The sequence below is a fragment of the Centrocercus urophasianus genome, unplaced genomic scaffold, assembly GCF_019232065.1.
Source record: "Centrocercus urophasianus isolate 14NV4802_14NV808 unplaced genomic scaffold, USGS_Curo_1.0 seq_15, whole genome shotgun sequence".
Classification (NCBI taxonomy): Eukaryota; Metazoa; Chordata; class Aves; order Galliformes; family Phasianidae; genus Centrocercus; species Centrocercus urophasianus.
Window position 1 is genome coordinate 5,250,995 of NW_024884697.1, and position 18,093 is coordinate 5,269,087.

An 18,093-nucleotide genomic window follows, 5' to 3' on the forward strand; every position below is an offset into this window, starting at 1 on the left:
CAAATTGCACCAGGTTGGATATTAGGAAGAATTTCTTCTCAGTAAGAGTGATGAAGCATTGGTGCAGGCTGCCAGGGAGGTGGTGGAGTCGCCATCCCTGGAGGTGATCAAGGAAAGGGCAGCTGTGGCACTGAGGGCCATGGTTAGTGGGCATGGTGGGGGTGGGTTGGTGGTTGGTCTGGATGATCTCAGTGGCCTTTTCCAACCTTAATAATTCTGCAGTTCTATGCTTCTATGACCAGTTTGGGAACTGCTAGTGACACGACCACAGGAAAGGAAGGACCACATAAGGGAGGGAACCCTATAGATAGCAAAAGGCAGGGGATGTCAGGAGCAGAAGGAAAGTCTCAGCTGCCCAAAGCACAACACACAGGCATCCATTGTGGGGAATCCCAAAAGTTTTGGGCTGCCGATGAGATAGGAATTGAATTAAGAGTGCACTAGGAAATACAGGAGCTGGCACACGTGTGGCTCTGCCCAGCAGAGGGTAGCATTGCCCGGACACCCCGGCTTGCTCAGCGCTTTCTCCACTTTTTTCCCACCACAAGTCCCTTTGGCATGGGAGGTGGAGGGGGGACACAACTCAGCTCCAGGAAAGCCTGTAAATTCTGCCCATAAACTATGAAAATCGGCTTCCAAAGTTGTATTTTAAGGATGTATTTTAAGTGGCTATGTGCACATTGGTATCTTTTTGTAAGCCCATGTTATTTAGCTGTGTTAGAATTCATTTTCGCGTGCCTCATCCGATGATCAGAGTTTGAGATTTCTGACTCTCCTGCACCTGCCGCCAGCAAAGACCTCGACTTCAGCTCCCAGCCGGGGGAAGAAACGCACTTTTATTTCCTTACCCACCACCAGCAACGCCCTGCGATGCTCTCTATGCGAGTCCCTCCGACCGCTTCCCCCGAGCGGGGATTTCTGCGCTGTCACGCCGGGGGATCCCCGCCCGCAGCCCCGCGCAGTGTGAGCGCTGCGCTGCGCCTCTTTTGCGCCTTCACTTTTGCGGGGCGGGGTGGGCACCGCCAACCGCGCAGCGCCCGACCGCACTGCACAGCGTGAGGCTTTTTTTTTTTTTTTTTTCCTGCTTTCCCTTTTAATTTTTTTTTTTCCCCTTAGCTTTCCCTCCCCTCCCGTTTGACGTGAGCGGTTTTGGTGCAATGCGAATTATCTTCAGTCATTCAGTCAGGAGGGGCAGCGCCAGGCAGCACAGCAGCGGCGGGGTTGCCTCCTCCTCCTCGTCCTCGTCCTCCTCCTTCTCTTCCTCCTCTTCCTCCTCCTCCCATTGCCATAACAACCGCGCTACAGCCGCTGCCGCCGGGGCCGCACCGCACCGCGCCCGTAGGGCTCTGAACGTCCCACGGGGGCAAGTGGGGGGAAACAGAATCCGTGCGGGCAGAACGTGAAGGGGAGAGAATCGATGATCCTATAAAAAGAAGGAAAAAAAAAAAAAAAGGAAGAAAAAAAAAAAAAAGATAAAGGAAGGGGGGGGGAAAGGGAGGGGGAAGAAGGAGAATTAAAAAAAAAAAAAAAAAAGAAAAAAAGAAAAAAGATAAAAAGGAAGGAAGGGAAAAAAAAAATAAAGAGGGGAAAAAATCCTTTTATTCGCCCGGGGTGGATCTGTCGGTGAGGACCAAAGTGACCCCGAAGAGAGCTGCGCTCGAGGGTGCGGAAGGAGGGGGGGACGGGGACTAGAGCTGGGAAAACGGAGGAGGGGACAGGGAAGGGGGAGCCGAGAAAGTTGGGACGAAATTGCCCAGGAAAAGTAGCACTCGCGGAGCGCGCCCGAGCGCGGAGGAAATAAAAGCGGCGGAGGGCAGGAAGTGTGAGGAGGAGGAGGAGGAAGAAAAAAAGAAAAAAAAAAAAAGAAACAGCAGCAGCAGCAGCTGCCGCCGCGGCAGAAGAGAAAGCAAAAGCCGCACGGCGGCGCGGGGCCGGCCGGCATCCGCGGGGCTGCGCGGCGCTGCGTGGAGCGGCCATGGCCCGGGAGAACGGAGACGGCGGCGGCTCCTGGAAGAAGCAGGCGGAGGACATCAAGAAGATCTTCGAGTTCAAGGAGACGCTGGGGACGTAAGTAAAGGGGATGCGCGGGAGAATTGGGGCTGCGCGGGATTTGCGCGGGGTGCGCAGAGGGATAGGCGCGGGCGAACTCTGCGAGCACGGGTAGGGAGTCGGGGCGGGATGGAAACGTGGGGAGAAACAGAACCGTGCATTAGGCAACGGAGTGGAAGGACGGCAGCGGGGCAGGCAAAAAAAAGAATACAAGACAAAGAAACAGAAGAAAGAAAAGGGGGAAAGAGAAAAAAGGAAAGAAAGAGAAGGGGAAAAAAAAGGAAGAAAGAAAAAGGGGAAAAGAAGAAGGAGAAAAAAAAGAAAAGAAAAACCCATGGTTTGAAATATTGATAGAATGAGGAGGTGTAAATAAACGCGCTCTGACTCGCACGCTGCGCCCCAGCGCCGATGGCCGCCTCTATTCGCGGGCGGACGGGCAGAAATAGTCGGAGCGGATTGGATGCGTTTCGCTGCGACGCTGAACTGCTGTTAGGGTTTATTTCTGTTATTTATAGTGGCGGGGCAGAAAGATTAGAAAAAAACGCTCGAGTTGTGTTTTTTTTTTTTCTCCGAAGGCTCAGAATAAACATGCGCAGATGGTGGATGGGAGCAGGGTGCAGGATGCTGCTTTTTTGGCTGAGTGGAGTTTTATTTTTGTCACGTTTTTGCTCACCGAGTGTTGCATTGGCCATTAAAGTTCTGTTGTGTGGGGAATGCTGTTTGTCTCTGTGCCCCTCTGACTTTCATGGCAACTTTGAGTGACTCCAAACTATGCCCTGTACTCTGCATGCCACTTCCAAAGCACAGCTGAAGTTTCAGCTGAAATAGTTCAGTTTCTTTCTGCTTCCAAGGGAGGGCTCTCTACAAACAGTATTTCTGGTTCCTGGGCTCACTGCTTACCTCCAATGATCTGCAGGTGAGAACCAGACTGCTCGCTTGGGATGGAGGTGGGTCTCCCAGCTGCACTGCGATGACCATACAGTGGAGCGCTTGGAAAAATGCTGCCTTGGTCAATGGCACGAATGTCTGTCCAGAGCTTTGAAGGTGTAGAGTGCAGTGCAAGGGCTGAGAGTTGTGGGATGTTTTTGTCACCTTCATTGAGTTTTGCTGTCAGACTTCTGTGCTGTGAGAGATGTGTCCCTGTGTGTCACCTTTGGCATGTGGTTCCCTTGTTGGGCAAAAGGGCTTGGAGGAGGAAGGCCTTAGTGCTGGGAAATTCATTCATTTGCCCGGAGAAGCTGTGGGTGCCCCATCCCTGGAAGTGCTGAAGGCCAGGCTGGGTGGGCCCTGCTCAGCCGTAGCTGGTGGGGGGCGCCCAGCTCATAGTAGGGGTTCGAGCTAGAGGGGCTTTGAGCTCTCTTCCAATCCAAGCTGTTCTATGATTCTGTGACAGGACGGTTTTCTACACTTTTCATTATACAACTCCACATTGTTTTCCCTCTTGAGGTGTAAAAAAACATCAATCAGGGCTAACTTGTGCCACTAAAGCGGTCTAGAAGCAGTTCATGCTGTGGACTTGGTCCAAAACTGACTGAAAGTTTAGGAGCAGTTGTAGGTCCTGAGGGAGGTACAGGTGATTCCAGTTCATAGTTGTGTCTTTTGGGATGGCTGTTGTAAATGTGATACAGTAACCACAGCCATTGAGTGCCTCCATTAAACACCATCTCAGCATCGCAGCTGGGTCAGCAGAGCCCTCATGGCAGGACTTCTTTAATTTGATGTTCTTCAATTTGAGCAAGCAGTCTAGAAAGTTTCAGAGAATCCAAATAACTGGTCCTGTATAAAGAAAACAGAGCTGTTCTTTTCTGCGTCGTGGGCATGTTAATTCTGAGTGTTGTGCACTTTGCAGCCCACACATCAGTCGCCTTCTGGTTGTGCTTCCCAAGATGCAGAGAGCAGCTGAGGGTCTGAAAGTGGGTGGTGGTTCTGAGCTCCTCTGAGCAGCATGTGTGGTTCTCTCCTGCTCTGCTGCCACTTACGAGGCTGGGAAACTTGTTAAAAAAGTAGGCCGTTCCTTTGCAAATCATTAAAGGACTTCAATCCCCACTGAAGCCAATGAAGCTGTGCTCACTGACTCCAGCACTGAATACACAGGAACTCAAATGATAGAACAAATATGTTATTGATAGGAGGAAAAAAAAAAAAAAAAAAAAAAGTAGGAATTAAGCTGAAGTCTAAATACCTTTAGAGCATCTGGATCCAAATGCTTTCCTCCAGCATTACTTAGCAGCAGGGATAAAATCTGCTTTGCTCCCTTTTGCGCAGTGATGCTGAGCTGTGTGGGATATGCTGCAGTCAATCCATCATTTAATAGGTTTTACTGTAGCACGGAGGGGGCTTGGGGCAAGGAGCTGGAGGCTCAGTGAGGAGCATCAGATTGGTGTCAGTGCTGTGTTGGGCATCACTCTGCCTCCTCCCATCTCAGTATGCAGGATCACAAGCAGCACCTGGAGCAGCAAAGCAGCCCTTTTTCCTGGAAACTCTGCATCAGTGGGAACTCAGTCAGATGAAATCAGTGACAGTAAAAAGAAAACCCAAACCTCCCAAACCTGGGGGGGGAGGGGAGGGAGGAGGAGGGGAAGTGAAAGAGAAACTTTAAAAATGTTTTATGTTAAGAGCATTGATTTTAGTCTCTGTGTGTACTCTGATAACGGTTTGCTCTCTGAATGGAACCTTTCCTTTGTATAAAAGGTTTTCCCCAGATCTTCAGCATGAGGAGAGATAAGACTGCTGTAATTATTAGAAAAATCTTAACTTGCTTAATCATGAAATCATTTGTGCTTCAAGGAACCTCTAACGAATACCCAGCTCTCTTCCACAGCGGCATTATGACAGGCATCAATTATTTACATGGCCCCGTAAATCTTGTCCATCCATACTGACACTGAAAGAGGCATCCCGAATTGAACATCACCTCCGGCTTTAGGAGAGTGGCCTTTTGCAGCCAAAGAATCATTTCCTTCAGTAGCTGAGGTCTGGGCTGCTTGCATTGCTCAGTGCTGATGGCAGTAGGGATTTCCTGAAGATGTTACCAGCAACGCATTGGCTCAGGTGGGACCCAATCCCAGGGCTGCGCAGCCTCCCATAAGCACAGCTTTTGTTTTATTTTCCCTTGGGAACTGGGAAGAGACTTTTGCTGGTTGTATGGGAGCTACTGAATCACGGCCTGAACCTCTGATTGGTCACCTGAGGTGAGCCATGAGTCAGCCAGAGGAGCACAGGTGAAGGCAATTCACCTGTGCTGCCGGAAGGGGTGGAGCCAGGCTCCACCCCTCCTAGACCTATTTAAGAGCTGGCTACCAGTGGGGAAGGATCTCTTCTGGAGATTGCCTCTATTGGTGTTTTGTGGTGAGCCCAGCTGAAGGGTAAGTCTTCCATTTTATTCTCTTTTGTTATCATTGTCTACTTTGCCTAACTGTTTTGATTATATTGTGATTGTAACATCTTGATATCCATTGATTATACTCTGGTACACTTCCACTTCTGTGGTGGAAGTGGGAATGAAGATGGAGGAAAAGGATTTGTAACCTCAAAGGGACTGGGGGACAGAGGGACGTGGCTAGTGGGTATGGTGAGGATAGTTTGATGGTTGGATTGGATGATCTCAGTGGTCTTGTTCAACCTTGATGATTCTATTAAGATAGACATTAGAGAAAAGAGAGAGGAGAGGGCAAGACAAGCAGAGATGGAAGAAAAAAGAGGAAGGAAGCAGAAAATTAAAGGGAGTGTGGTTGGGAAGGTTGAGAAACTGTAGATGTTCCTATCTATGATTGCCAGTGAACTATTTTGGCAATATTAGGCATGAAAATGTAACAGAAGAAACATGTGGATGATATGCTGATAAAATGTGGTTCTATTCTGCAGTCTGTACAGGAAATTCCTCTTAGCCTCCAAAATTCTATTTTGTATTTGAATTCTGTGGCTGTGGAAGCTGTGATCCTGATTCTATATGCGTAGGTTCAGCATGGGACACTTCTGGGCAATGGAAACTGAGGTTACAGAACCAGAGAAGGTGGCCAGGAAAAAAAAAAAAAAAAAGCAAAGGAAATGCAAGATAAAATCATAGCAGTGGGTCAGATGCTCAGTGATTACAAATGAGAGTCTCTCTCCAGTCAAGACAAGTAGATTTGAGGAAAGAAGGGATCTGATCAGCTGCTTCTCATCTTGAATTTCAACAAATTCACCTGCTGTAGCTCAGCTCAATTCCAAGGCCTTCCTGGAGAGGGGGATTTCTGCCCTGGCCCTCAGGCAATGCCAGGTTTCACAGAAACAGGAATCTGGTAATATGATTGGTGGTCACTGAAATACCGTTTTCTCTCTGTGTTGAACTGATATTGTAAGGCATTTCAAAGGTAAGATGTTGACATTTTGAGAAGTATTACTGTTATCCATCAGCTGATTGTTTGGTCCATCTAACTGGATTGACCTCACATTTCTAATACATGCTACCACGGCTTAGTGACATCGGAGTTACGATCAAGTTAACCTTAGCAGCTGTGGAAATGCTGGTGTTGTCCATAAATATGCTACAGTGAAGTCCTTATAGCTCAGTAATGACAGCACAGGGAGCTGCATGGATATAGTCATAAGGTAGTAATAGCTGGGTGGGAAGACAAGCACACTGTGATGATGTCTTCAGCACTTTTCTAAAATGCAGTTCAGAGAAAACTGTGGTGGTTCTGTTTTCTTTCTTTCAGAGGCTCTGCTGTAATCTCTACTGTTCAGATCCCAGTGTCTCGGGTCTGTTAGGTATTCTTACATCATTTGATGAACTCCTGCTGCTCTTCATGACTCTTGCATGCACCCATAGGTTTGTTTCTGATGTGAAGCACAGTTCAGTCCTACTGTCACATCTGTTTCCTGTCATTCACATGCACACTGTCGTAAACAATTGTGCTCAGTTGTCTTTAATTTTGTGCTCTTCATCATGTTTTCCCCACATAGTCCCACACTGACACGTAGGCTTCCATGAGCGGGTTTGTCTCATGGTCCCATCTGCTCCGCATGCTCAGACCTTCATGGGGAACAAGGCTGTTGGAGGTGACGTGTGTCCTTTGCCCTGACTTGGGCCAGGCATTCAGCTCTGCAGTCCTGGTGGTAGAGGTTCTCCATAGTGTTGGAATTGCTGTGTAGAAGATGCTGAGAATACCATTTAGGCTCAAGGTCTGGTTGTCTCTATTCAAAGATGCTAGTGCTTTATCTAGAAGTTGGCAACCCTTCCCACAGCAGGGGGTTTTAACTGATCAGTGAGGTCCAACACAAGCTGTGTTATTGTTCTATGATTCTAGGATCTTCCCATCTTATCAGCTACGTGTCAAAAACACCAGTTATCATAATGAACATCAATGTGTTCAATAAAACAAATCATCACTGGTTAGCTCATTAACCTAAGGCATCATGCAAGTTACCCAATTGTTTTTCTTTTCAGAGATTCTTGGGATTTAAATATCCAGCTATTTGTGCTATCTCTGGCTCTGTACCCCCTGTGAAGATGGAAGAGTGTTTGCCTGATTTCCATGTCTGTGCTGACATTATGAGCAATTTCTGCCTCTTTTTTTATGACACCCTGCTGTGCCAGCAGTGACTGTATCGGACTGTTTCATCATTTTCTCAGTTCAGTATTTTCCTAGTTTTTAACTACATTAAGGAAACATTTCAAGGCGAAAAAATATCTTAAAGGGGAGAAAATACAGAGTTCAAGAGTGGCTGAGGGAACTGGGGTTGTTCATGTGGAGAAGAGGGGGAGGCTCGGCGAAGAGCTTATTGCTCTCTACAACTGCCTGAAGGAAGTTGTGGTGTGGTGGGGTCAGCTTCTGCTCACAGGTAACAGTGATAGGATGAGAAACAATGGCCTCAAATCGCACCAGGGGAGAGTCAGGTTGGATATTAAGAGCAATTTCTTCTTAGAAGTGGTGAGACATTGGAACAGGCTGCCCGGGGAGGTGGTGGTGTCACTGTCCCTGAAGGTGTTCAAAAAAAGGGTGGATATGGCACTGAGGGACATGTTGGTTGGCATGGTGGGGATGGGTTGGACTGGATGATCGTAGTGATCTTTTCCAATCTTCATGATTCTGTGATTAATGAAGCTATAAAGGCAAGCAGCTCTCGTTTCCTCCAGGATGAGTTGCTAGGAGAAATCCTTTTATCATCTGAGAGCTCTCAGCCTCTTGCCCAAGGGTACAGAGGAGGATGTTCCATGGTCCCTTCCGACCTTCAAATCAGGGAATCTTACCTACAAATGCTCATGGAGTTTATGGTAATGAATGCTAAGAAATGGGTTATATCCCCAGGAGGAGCGACAGCTGGGATCCAGGTCTGGATGTTGAACTGAATGCTACGGGACAGCTAGGATATTCTTTTTTTTTAAAAAAACAAAAAAAAAAAAAAAAAAAAAAGTCAGATGGCTTCTGTAGGCTGGCATATTTGTTTTAACCTAAGGAATCCTCCCTGCTCTCATGTGATATAGTTTTACTATCCAGTGCTCCCAGAGGCATAAAAATTAGTAGTCCCACTATTTTCAATGTGAATTGTAGTATCTTATGCTGTAGATTGCTGGTCCCTCTTTAAACATTACAGAAGATAGCAGGTTTGAACATTCAGCTGGAATTGAAATAGGAGAAAAGGAAAGCAAGATGGCCAACTGATTTAAAGGCAGATGGAGAGGGCTGTGGAAAAGTCTGCAGCTGTCAGTGAGAAGGGACTTCTGACAGCTCTGCCAGGGTGCTTCGTGGATGCATTTTGGGTAGTGGATGCTTACTGGGGCAGCAGGGTAGCATAAGGGTCCATTTCCAAGATTCTGAAATACTTGATAGCTTTCAGGAAGACAAGTTATTTTGGGGCACCTGGTTTGCTGTGTTGTTTGGTTAGGACTGGAATAGTGTCTTTTTTGTTTTTTGTTGGCTTTTGCACAGTGCTCAGCAGCATGCTCTTCACCTAGCCCATGTCTAATATGTAGGTTGCTCTGAAAATGATGCCTCTATTTATTTCCATGGAGACTACAACAGATGCAAAGAGCATGGCAGCACTGTTTGATAAAGCAAATTCTCAGCTGCAAAATGCTATTTTTTTTTTTTTCAACAGAGCCACCACTATTAACTCATTTGCATGGATAAATTGATTGAGATCCTTGTCATTTTGTGGTGTCACAGCTGCCTTTGGCCATCTGGAATATGACTTCTCATCCAAGTCACTGTTATCACTGCTAAAAACTACCACCTACCACCTCACTGTGCTCATATCCACTCCATAAATGTTCAGCAAACATCAGTGAATGTCAGTGGGTCCCATTTTTTCTGCACAGAGAAATTCAATGACACACCTTCTCTTTATCCTCAAACACCATGTCAAACGCCATTTTGTCAGAATGCCTCCTCTGCTGCCATCTGTCACATGGCAACAAAATGTAATGGAATATATTTGTGAAGGTTCAACCTCTACTGCCATATCACCAACATTCAGCTCTGATGTCGCTGGCCAACATAATGAAATAGGAGGCATTACTTTCGGAGCAGCCTTTGATACTTACTGATACTGGTATTTTGTGCTAGCTGCAGAGCAAGGTGATGTCCTAAACATGCAACAAACAAAACCCAGATGAACTGGAGCCCTGTCAGGGCGCATGGGCTGAACCCAGACCTATGGGATCCCATAGTAATCCTTTATCCCGAATTTATTCTTCCCAATACAGTCACAACACAGTGGGAGTGAGAGCCTTCTTCACCATCTGGAGGAGCCTGTCTGCTTCCTTCACCCTCCGTCTGCTTTAAGACAGGAGATGAAATATCTCCTTACCCATTTTTCCTTCCTTTTTGCTTCTTTCCTTCACTTCTTCTGTGTCTGACCTCAATTATTTCTGTTGCCCCTTGCACGTGTTTCTGTGTACTGTGTGCAGAATATTGGTTGGGATTGTTTAATCCTTTCAAGCATCGAAGGATGCAATTAATATTGAATAAAGTTGTATTGTTTTGGTTTGCCTGACAATAGCAAGCATCTATAATAGGTTCTGAATTTATTGCCAGTAATGGCATTCACTTAAGTGGTGAGTCACTGTTTATATTCATGATAACTTAATAGGACCTAATTTTATAGTCATTTCAGATAGCATGAAAACAAGCTGGGACTAAAAAGGTGCTGTTAGTAAACAGGTAATGAGTGAAAGGGGGAAGGAAAAGTTCCTTGGGGCAGCAGACTGTCATTTTGGTTGGAATTCAAAGCACCTTGCATTTCAGTGGTGTTCTGTAAATAATAATTTAGAACAATAACAATAATTTGCATTCATATGTGTGTGATTGGGCTGTTCTGGAATGGCAAATAGCTCAGCAGTCAGAATATTTCTCTTTCGTAGCAATCATGCTATTCCCTCTATTCCCTGAAACCTTTCTATCACATCTCAGCACTGATGTGCTGTTGTGTTATCTGACTTGGTGGTTCCTATAATTTTCCTGTGTGTGTTGTGTCAATCATTTTTTAAAAAGAAAACCATAAATAACAGATTGTTAATAAACTTCTCGTGTCCGTTCACTGATGTTTTCATGTTGAAAGCTGTGTGTGGAGTTTTGTGCCAGAATTACTCACTAAACAGATTGCATGAGTTTAAATTAAAATAATGCTTTTTGGCAGATTTTTCTTGGCTGGATTAAAAAGCTGTTTTATTAATGTATATAGTTATTTAACACTGACTTTGCTAAGAGAAAGCTGCTGGGATGCTCTCTTGATTCTGCTGTGTGCAGAGCAGCTGAGCACAGGGCTGGAGATCCTCTCACAGGTCACTGGTTTGGCTTCCCTTTTCCTGGGTAATATCATATGCTGTATTCAAAAATACCAACAGCTGTGGACTAATGGACTACAGAAGCACAGGGATGGTTCCTAAATTACCTTTTTCAAGGCACAAAAGAGGAAGAAGTGAGAGGAAGCAGCTCAACTGGATTGAGGGTTTATTTTCATTTTTGTGTTGTCATGCAGTCCCAATTTGAGCTTGACTCAGCAGTTTCAGTCTCATTCTGGTTTCCAGGAAGGACAATAGGAAGATCCATTTAATGATGAAAATGAAGGTGGGAATTTACTATAAACAGCAAGAGAGTGAGGCACAGCACCTCTCCTCCACACCCTTTGTGTTTGCACTTCTGCTTGCCATGGATTATGCACATAGTGCTCTCCCTGATTTAGACTGAGTATCTGAAGATAGGTTTTTCAAGCCTCAGTGCCAGAAGTTTGGGAGTTACCTTGAATGCTCAGATGTCAGAACACAAGCCCTAGAAACCTCACCCATACACAATGGGAGTGGAGCAAGGTCAGGAGATACAGAAAATATGGGGTCTGAAGATGTCCTTAGCTTCTGTTTTTCTTTTGGGGAGAGCTGGTGTGGCAGTTTGGACATCACGTGTAAGGATTACCCTCCCCTGTTATCAGCAGGGACATGTGAAGGTTTGCAGATTTTCCTTGGAGCTTCCAACCAAGGAAGTTCTCCCACCCTTGGAGACACTCAAGGTCAGGCTGGATGAGGCTCTGAGCAGCTGATGGAGCTGTAGGCGTCTCTGTTCATTGCAGGGAATTGGACCAGATGGCCTTTAAGGGTCCCTTCCAACTCAAACTATTCTGTGATTCTAAGGCTTTCTCAGTCATGGTGGGTGCCCTGCTTAGGATGACCATCTAGTACCTTTCAGTGCTGGGAAGCTGTTCTTTGGTATTGGTGTTTTAGTTGAGGAGCATGTTTGAAACTTGACAGAACGTGCTTTTGAGGAATGTGGCCTTCTGGTTCCTATCTGGCTGTATGATGGTTCACATACATGGCTGTTTCTCGGGGTAGTACAACATAAATAAGTGAAGCCACTTGTTTGATTTGGAAGGTTTGCGAACACTGAAAAGCCAGGGTATATTTTAGGTTTAGATACTAACAAGAAAAATATGAAGGTTCAAAAATATCTATACATGTATTTTAATTGCTATGACTTCCACTGGCCTCAAAAGAGATCAGACTCAGTTGTGCTAGAAATACTACGAGCAAGAATAAAAGAGAGCTCATACCCAGAAGAGCTTAAAATCTAAATAAATAAGGCAAAATGTTAACATGACTTTGCTTCAGATGAGGCGCTGTGTCACTTGTAAGACGTGGAGCTGAACGTGAGCCTTAACCCTAGCCTTATGCAATGGATTATCTTCTTTCAGCTTCTATCAGCAGAGCTTCTTCACAAAGTATTTATTTATTTGTGAATCACCCAGGGGCATAATGAGTTTTCACTAGCCAGGGTTTGTAGCAGACGTTGAAAATGCACAGCACTGTGTCTGTGCTGTTGGTAGCAGCACGAGCACTTTATTGCAGTGTTATTTCACAGATGTGTGGAAGAACTGAAGTTTTCTCAGAATTTTAAAGAGCTGCAGAAGACCTGTCTGTTTTGGGAGCAATATGGGATCACTCCAGTGTGCGTGCTGGTCCTTGGCAGTGGCATTTCCCAAGGGCTGCCTGGGTATGTTGGTGATGGTTTGGACTAGATGATCCTTGTGGTCTTTTCTAACCTTAATTGTTCTATGATTCTATTATTTTTTCCATCTTTTTTTTTTTTTTTTTGCCACTTGCATATATTACAGCCCAACAGAGAGTCGGGCACCAAACCCAGATTCATTTCTATGGTCCTGCCATTTCCTTTGTGATGGGGAAGGGCTCAAAAGAAGGAAACTTTTGTATGAAAAACTGAAGAGTGCCTGAAACAAAGTCAAAGACTACATCTTTTACTTGAGGACATTTTGTAGCCGGGGCCTGAGATATCTAAAAGACTATTTAAAGCTCTGGAATCATCATGAGCCTCACACCTCTGCCTTAAAGGGATTTCCTGCTGTAGTTCAAGAGACTTAATGTATTTGAGTGGAAAATCTGACACCATTGATCTTTTCCATGGGCTGATGATCACTGCAAAACCACTACTTTGTCCTCTCATTTCAAGCCACTGTGTTCTGATACACCTTTTTAGCATAATCACATAGCAATCTGAATATTGTAGAGCAAACAAGCTCCCCTTCCCAAACACCGACTGCTCTCGAATTTAAAAAAGAACAATAAAACGAGCACACAAAAGCATCTCCAAGAAGGGTGCTGCACATGTACGACTTCCTACAGGGAGAAAATAGGGAAGCAAATAGCATGCAACACGTCAGTTGAGTTGTTTGACAAGCCATGGAATGATGCTTAGGTAAAAACATATATGGGGTAAAATAATAGTCCAGCTCCTGTTGGCTGAATTACACAGGTACTGGGACAAAGGAGGAATAAATCATAGAATCATTAAGGTGGAAAGGCCACTAAGATCGTCCAGTCCAGCCATCAACCCATCCCCGCCATACATACTAAACCGCATCCCTCAGTGCCATGTCTGCCCTCTTGAACACCCCCAGTGTGCTCCCCATGCCCTCCCTGGGCAGCCTGTGTCAATGCCTCACTACTCTTCCTGAGAGCAAATTTTTCCAAATATCAGAGCAATGGAGCTTCAGACTTAACTTATGTTTTTTCTGAAGCAGGGTGCTGTATATTTAGGAGGGGGGAATGTAGAATGAGTTGGAAAAAAGAGCTGAAATGAGCTGGGGGAAAAAAAAGAAAAGCCAACAGGTTCTTCAAAGCCTGCATGTTCAGGGTATGCAGGTTGTTAGGAATTGGACTTGATAATCCCTTCCAACTTGGGATATTCTGTGATTCTATGATTCTGCTACAAGAAGACTGGTCCTCTGAGTACATTAAGTTATATCTGAAGTAATTTAACTTCCTAATTTTCCTGGCAAAAGCCATGTAAGTGTAATTTATATTGTAGAGATAAATCCTACATTTTTAAGAGAAAGACCTTGAAAAAGCTATCATAGCTTTATGTGCAAGGCTATAGAGTGTTTTTTTTTTTTGTGTGATGAATCTTGTATTTTATTTGAAAGAAAATCAATTGATGCCAGGCTTCCTGAGTGACAGCTGAGATGGTTTGTACCCAGAAAGCAAACTGGTGCCCTTATGGCACTGCTGAAGGAGAATATCAAGAATATGAGAGCATAATAACTCTGCACGTGAATGGAGCTGCACTGGGGGAAAGTCAAAAGGGAGATGTTTAGGGGAAAGCGTAGCAGTGAGAGTTCAGCTGTGGATAAATGCCAAGAAAGAGATTTCTAAAATAAGGTAGTTTTAAGCCTAATTGACATCCATAGACAACTAGCTAAATGTGCTTCTTCATGAGATACCCATTGCAAAAATTAATAACTGCAGGTTCTTCATAGAGGATAGCTCATCCTATGTGACTGACACTGTCACTGTCAATTAAGGATCACTAAAATTGCCAGCAGCTTCAGCTGTTTCATCTCTACAGCGTAGTTATGATGAAGGTGTTGGAGCCTTTTATATACAGATAGAGTGATATACGTATTAAAATGCTATTTATGTAGTGATGTGCAGTGATATGTAGTGATACACAGTGCTAATTTCTTGCTGCACATCATATTCTTTGGCTTCATTAATAAATGCATAGCAAATGAACTGTGCCATTTGGTGAAAACTGTTTAAGAGCATTATGGAACGTGGTTATCCTATTCTGCAGTCTGAATTTTGATTCCTGTTGGGGTTACATTGAAGTGAAGGCAGGAGAAGACTCATGCCTGCTTATATCTGATGAAGCCCATCTGCAAATTCAGTATGAGAATCTGTAGTGATGAGGATAAGTTTCTACTTGGATACAAACTGGCTTTAGCTGGTTTCTGAATGCCTTTGTGGAGTGTCTCCTTGACAGATGTTTTTGTGATGCTGTGTTGTTTTATATATATATATAATTTTATATATTTTATTATTTTTATTATATATATATATGTGTATATATATATATAAACTACATATATATTCCATATAAAAAACTACATATATATATTCCATCTACTTGTTAGACCTTGGTCACACTGTTGGCTCAGTGTTTCTACTCTTGGTCACTAGCTGGTTGCTTTCAGCAGTGAAGAGAGGATAATGGCTTTTTCCCATGCTGTTCTGTTTAACAGGACTTCGGAAGTGCTTCCACAGTTGCTCAAATACACTGTGCTTGATCTTGTTTGGTTTAGGGATTAGGGAAAGCTCTCAGAGGTGGGAGGTCTTGACTCTGTGATGCCCTATAGCCTTCTGATTGCATTTCTGAGGCTCTTCTAGTAGGTCCTCTCAAATACTGGAAGAAAAATGTTCACTTTGCCCAGACTTATAACAAGAACTGTGTGTAGTCCTAGCACCCATGTAGCACCCATGTCGCATGGATGTGAGCACAGCCAAGTAAGAAGTGAATGTGATGGTCCTTCCCTGGTGCCATGGTTGCATCCTACAGCTGTACACAGCTAGGATGCACAACTGGAAGACAGCACGGCTGAGGGCTTATTTAGATAATACATCCTTCACACCACTCTCATTTCTCCATTTGTGTAGCAGCTGGAGCCTGTTAGAGGTTTCTGGGTGCAAACTTGACTACAGCATGTGCGTGAACCAACAAAGCTGTACTTGGTGTTAGCAGGTGTGTATCTGTGGTGTCATTCAGCTCTGTGGATGGGTGGTTGGTGCATCGTTGACAACGTTTAAGTCATTCGGCACCACTGCCCTCTCTACAGCATGGTTAGGGCTGGCAAAGTCACGTTGATTAGAAACTCACTAATGTCTATAAACAGAGGTCAGTGAGGCACTGGCACAGCTGCCCAGAGAAACTGTGGGTGTCCCATCTCTGGAGATAATCAGGCCCAGGTTGGATGGGGCCCTGGGCAGCCTGAGCTGGTGAGAGGCACCCAGCACATGGCAGGGGCTGGGTGGTCTTTAAGATCCCCTCCAACCTAAGCCATTCCATGATTGCATGATTACAATGGCAGGTGCATTAGTTTCTGCAATCAACTCCCTTTTCTCTATTATTTAAGCCGTATCACTGGTGACACAACAGTGGCTTTGGAGTTCTGGTACCTCAACTCTAAAGGCAAAATACGGAAGAGATAGTAAAATAGTGATAGTAAAAAGTGATAGCAAAAATGTTACTTAAAAACAAGCTTTGCCTTTGAAAAATGTCTTCCTAGAAGTGCATCGGCTTAGCTTTTCCAATAGATCCCCTTGAAGTCAGGGGGTAGCACACAAAAGCACACCAGGCCTATTTTTCTTCAGATTTGCTCTTAAATCGTTTGTGGCAGTGTGAAGTGACTGTAAAATTCTGCCTTTGATGTGCACAGCTTGGAGGTTTTCCTCTGGTAGTCCAGAAGGGCCCATATTACTCAGCAGCAAGCTGGAAAGCAGCATTTTATGCTCCTTACATACAGGTTTCAAAAGGCAATATAAAATTACAGGACTGGGGAGAACAGGTTGCAGTTCCAGGCAGGAATAGAAAGGGGCTGTGCCCATCCCGTGGGGCATCTCCTTCCAGCTCCGATGTGATACAAATTTATTTACTGAAATGATAGGTGTTAAAAAGATTTCCAAAAAGAAGGCAAAGAGGAAGGGGACAAATACAAAGTACAAGGAGTTTTACTTCCTTTTCATTCTATAGAAGCTATAAATCAGCAAAGAAGGGAGATGCATTTTTCTCCTATCTTGCATTGTTAAAAAATCATCAACCTTTTCTCTGAGATGGCTTGCAAGAGATACTTCACCAGGAACAATATCTAAGAGAACAGTAAACAATTGGTGGATGCCAGGTCAAATGCATGTGTCAGCAGCTGTTGGATTTGACTTAAGAGCTGTAAATGGAATCATAATTTCTTAATGAGATATATGAGAACAAAGAATCACAATGCTTGGAATAATCTGTCACGTCTCCATCAGTGCTGCTTAAGCAATTACGTAGTTTATTCAATGGTTTGACAAGGTAACACGACAAAATCAATTTACAAAGCAGATTAATATAAATATGCAGTAGGGTTTTATTCCCAGGAAAGTCATTCTCAAAGCTTTATGTTTTTTATCTTATCAATTCCTACCCAGTCATCTGCTTTCAGGAGTGCTGGGATGAAGTCCTGCACGGCCCGCAGTGACGTTCACCAGATCATTTGTCACTTATCCACCTCCAGCCTAATGATACTGTCGTCTGGGCCTTGGTAAAAATGAAGGATGCGTTGCTTTGATATACAGTGTGAGTACGCTTTGCACTCAGTGCTAAGGCTGTATTTTTCCTGGGTCCTTAAAGCAGCCTGGCTCTCAGCCCTTATTAACACTTAATGTAAATCTTTCTGAATATTTTATTTGTTTGGCAGCAAAAGCAGCAGACATTTGGTGTGAGTTCCCTAGGAGCTAAAGAAGCGTAGTACACTGAAGTGATATGATAGTCTATTTTAATACCAGGCCTTCATCATGTTGCAGTGAATGGGGACGGGGACTGACCCATCTCTGTTCGTAGCCATGAGTATCTGCAGAAAACCACTACTAAGAACAGATAATAGGGACTGGGACACTAAATGCCATCCTCAGCAGCAGAATGGGGTGGCTGCTGTAATTCCTGGCTGTGTTCCGGTGCTGTAGAAAGGCAATGCGGAGGAAGCCAGGCTGGGAGAGCATTAATAAAATGAAGGATTATGCTTTCTAAACTGTCAGCGCAGCACTTTTGTCAGAATTGAAAAGATTAGGAGGGAGGGAGAAGTGATATAACATTGTTCAAGAAGTGTGTAGGTGTGGTACTGAGGGACGTGGTTTAGTAGGCAATATTAGCGGCACCTGGACGGTTGGACTGGATGATTGTAGAGGTCTTCTCCAACCTTAATGATGCTATGATTCTATGATCTGGACTTGTTCTCCTCACTGCCAGGGCAAGAGGCAATGGGCACAAACTGGAACTCAGGAGGTTCCCTCTGAACACCAGGAAGCAATTCTGTGCTTTCAGGTGCCGGAGCACTGGTGCAGTTGCCCAGAGAGGCTGTGGAGTTTCCTCCTGGTGCTGCCTGGACGTAGTCCTTGGCACCCAGCTCTGGGTGTCCCTGCTTGAGAAGGGGTTGGGCCAGATGGGTCCAGAGGGTCATTGCCAACCTCAATTCCTTTGTAACTCCTTGAGTCTGTGTTTTGCTGCTAAATGCAAACTGTGTTCAGTG

General features: G+C 44.7%; 1 protein-coding gene across 1 annotated transcript in view; it reads left to right on the top strand.

The window, feature by feature from the left end:
* Positions 1-1,941: 1,941 nt before the first annotated feature.
* The window catches only part of CAMK1D (calcium/calmodulin dependent protein kinase ID), a 219,319-nt gene continuing 203,167 nt past the window's right edge, over positions 1,942-18,093 (top strand). The window contains exon 1 of the mRNA XM_042815362.1: positions 1,942-2,067. Coding sequence (XP_042671296.1) covers positions 1,976-2,067 — 92 coding nt within the window. The 5' untranslated portion in view covers positions 1,942-1,975. The remainder of the gene's footprint in view (positions 2,068-18,093) is intronic.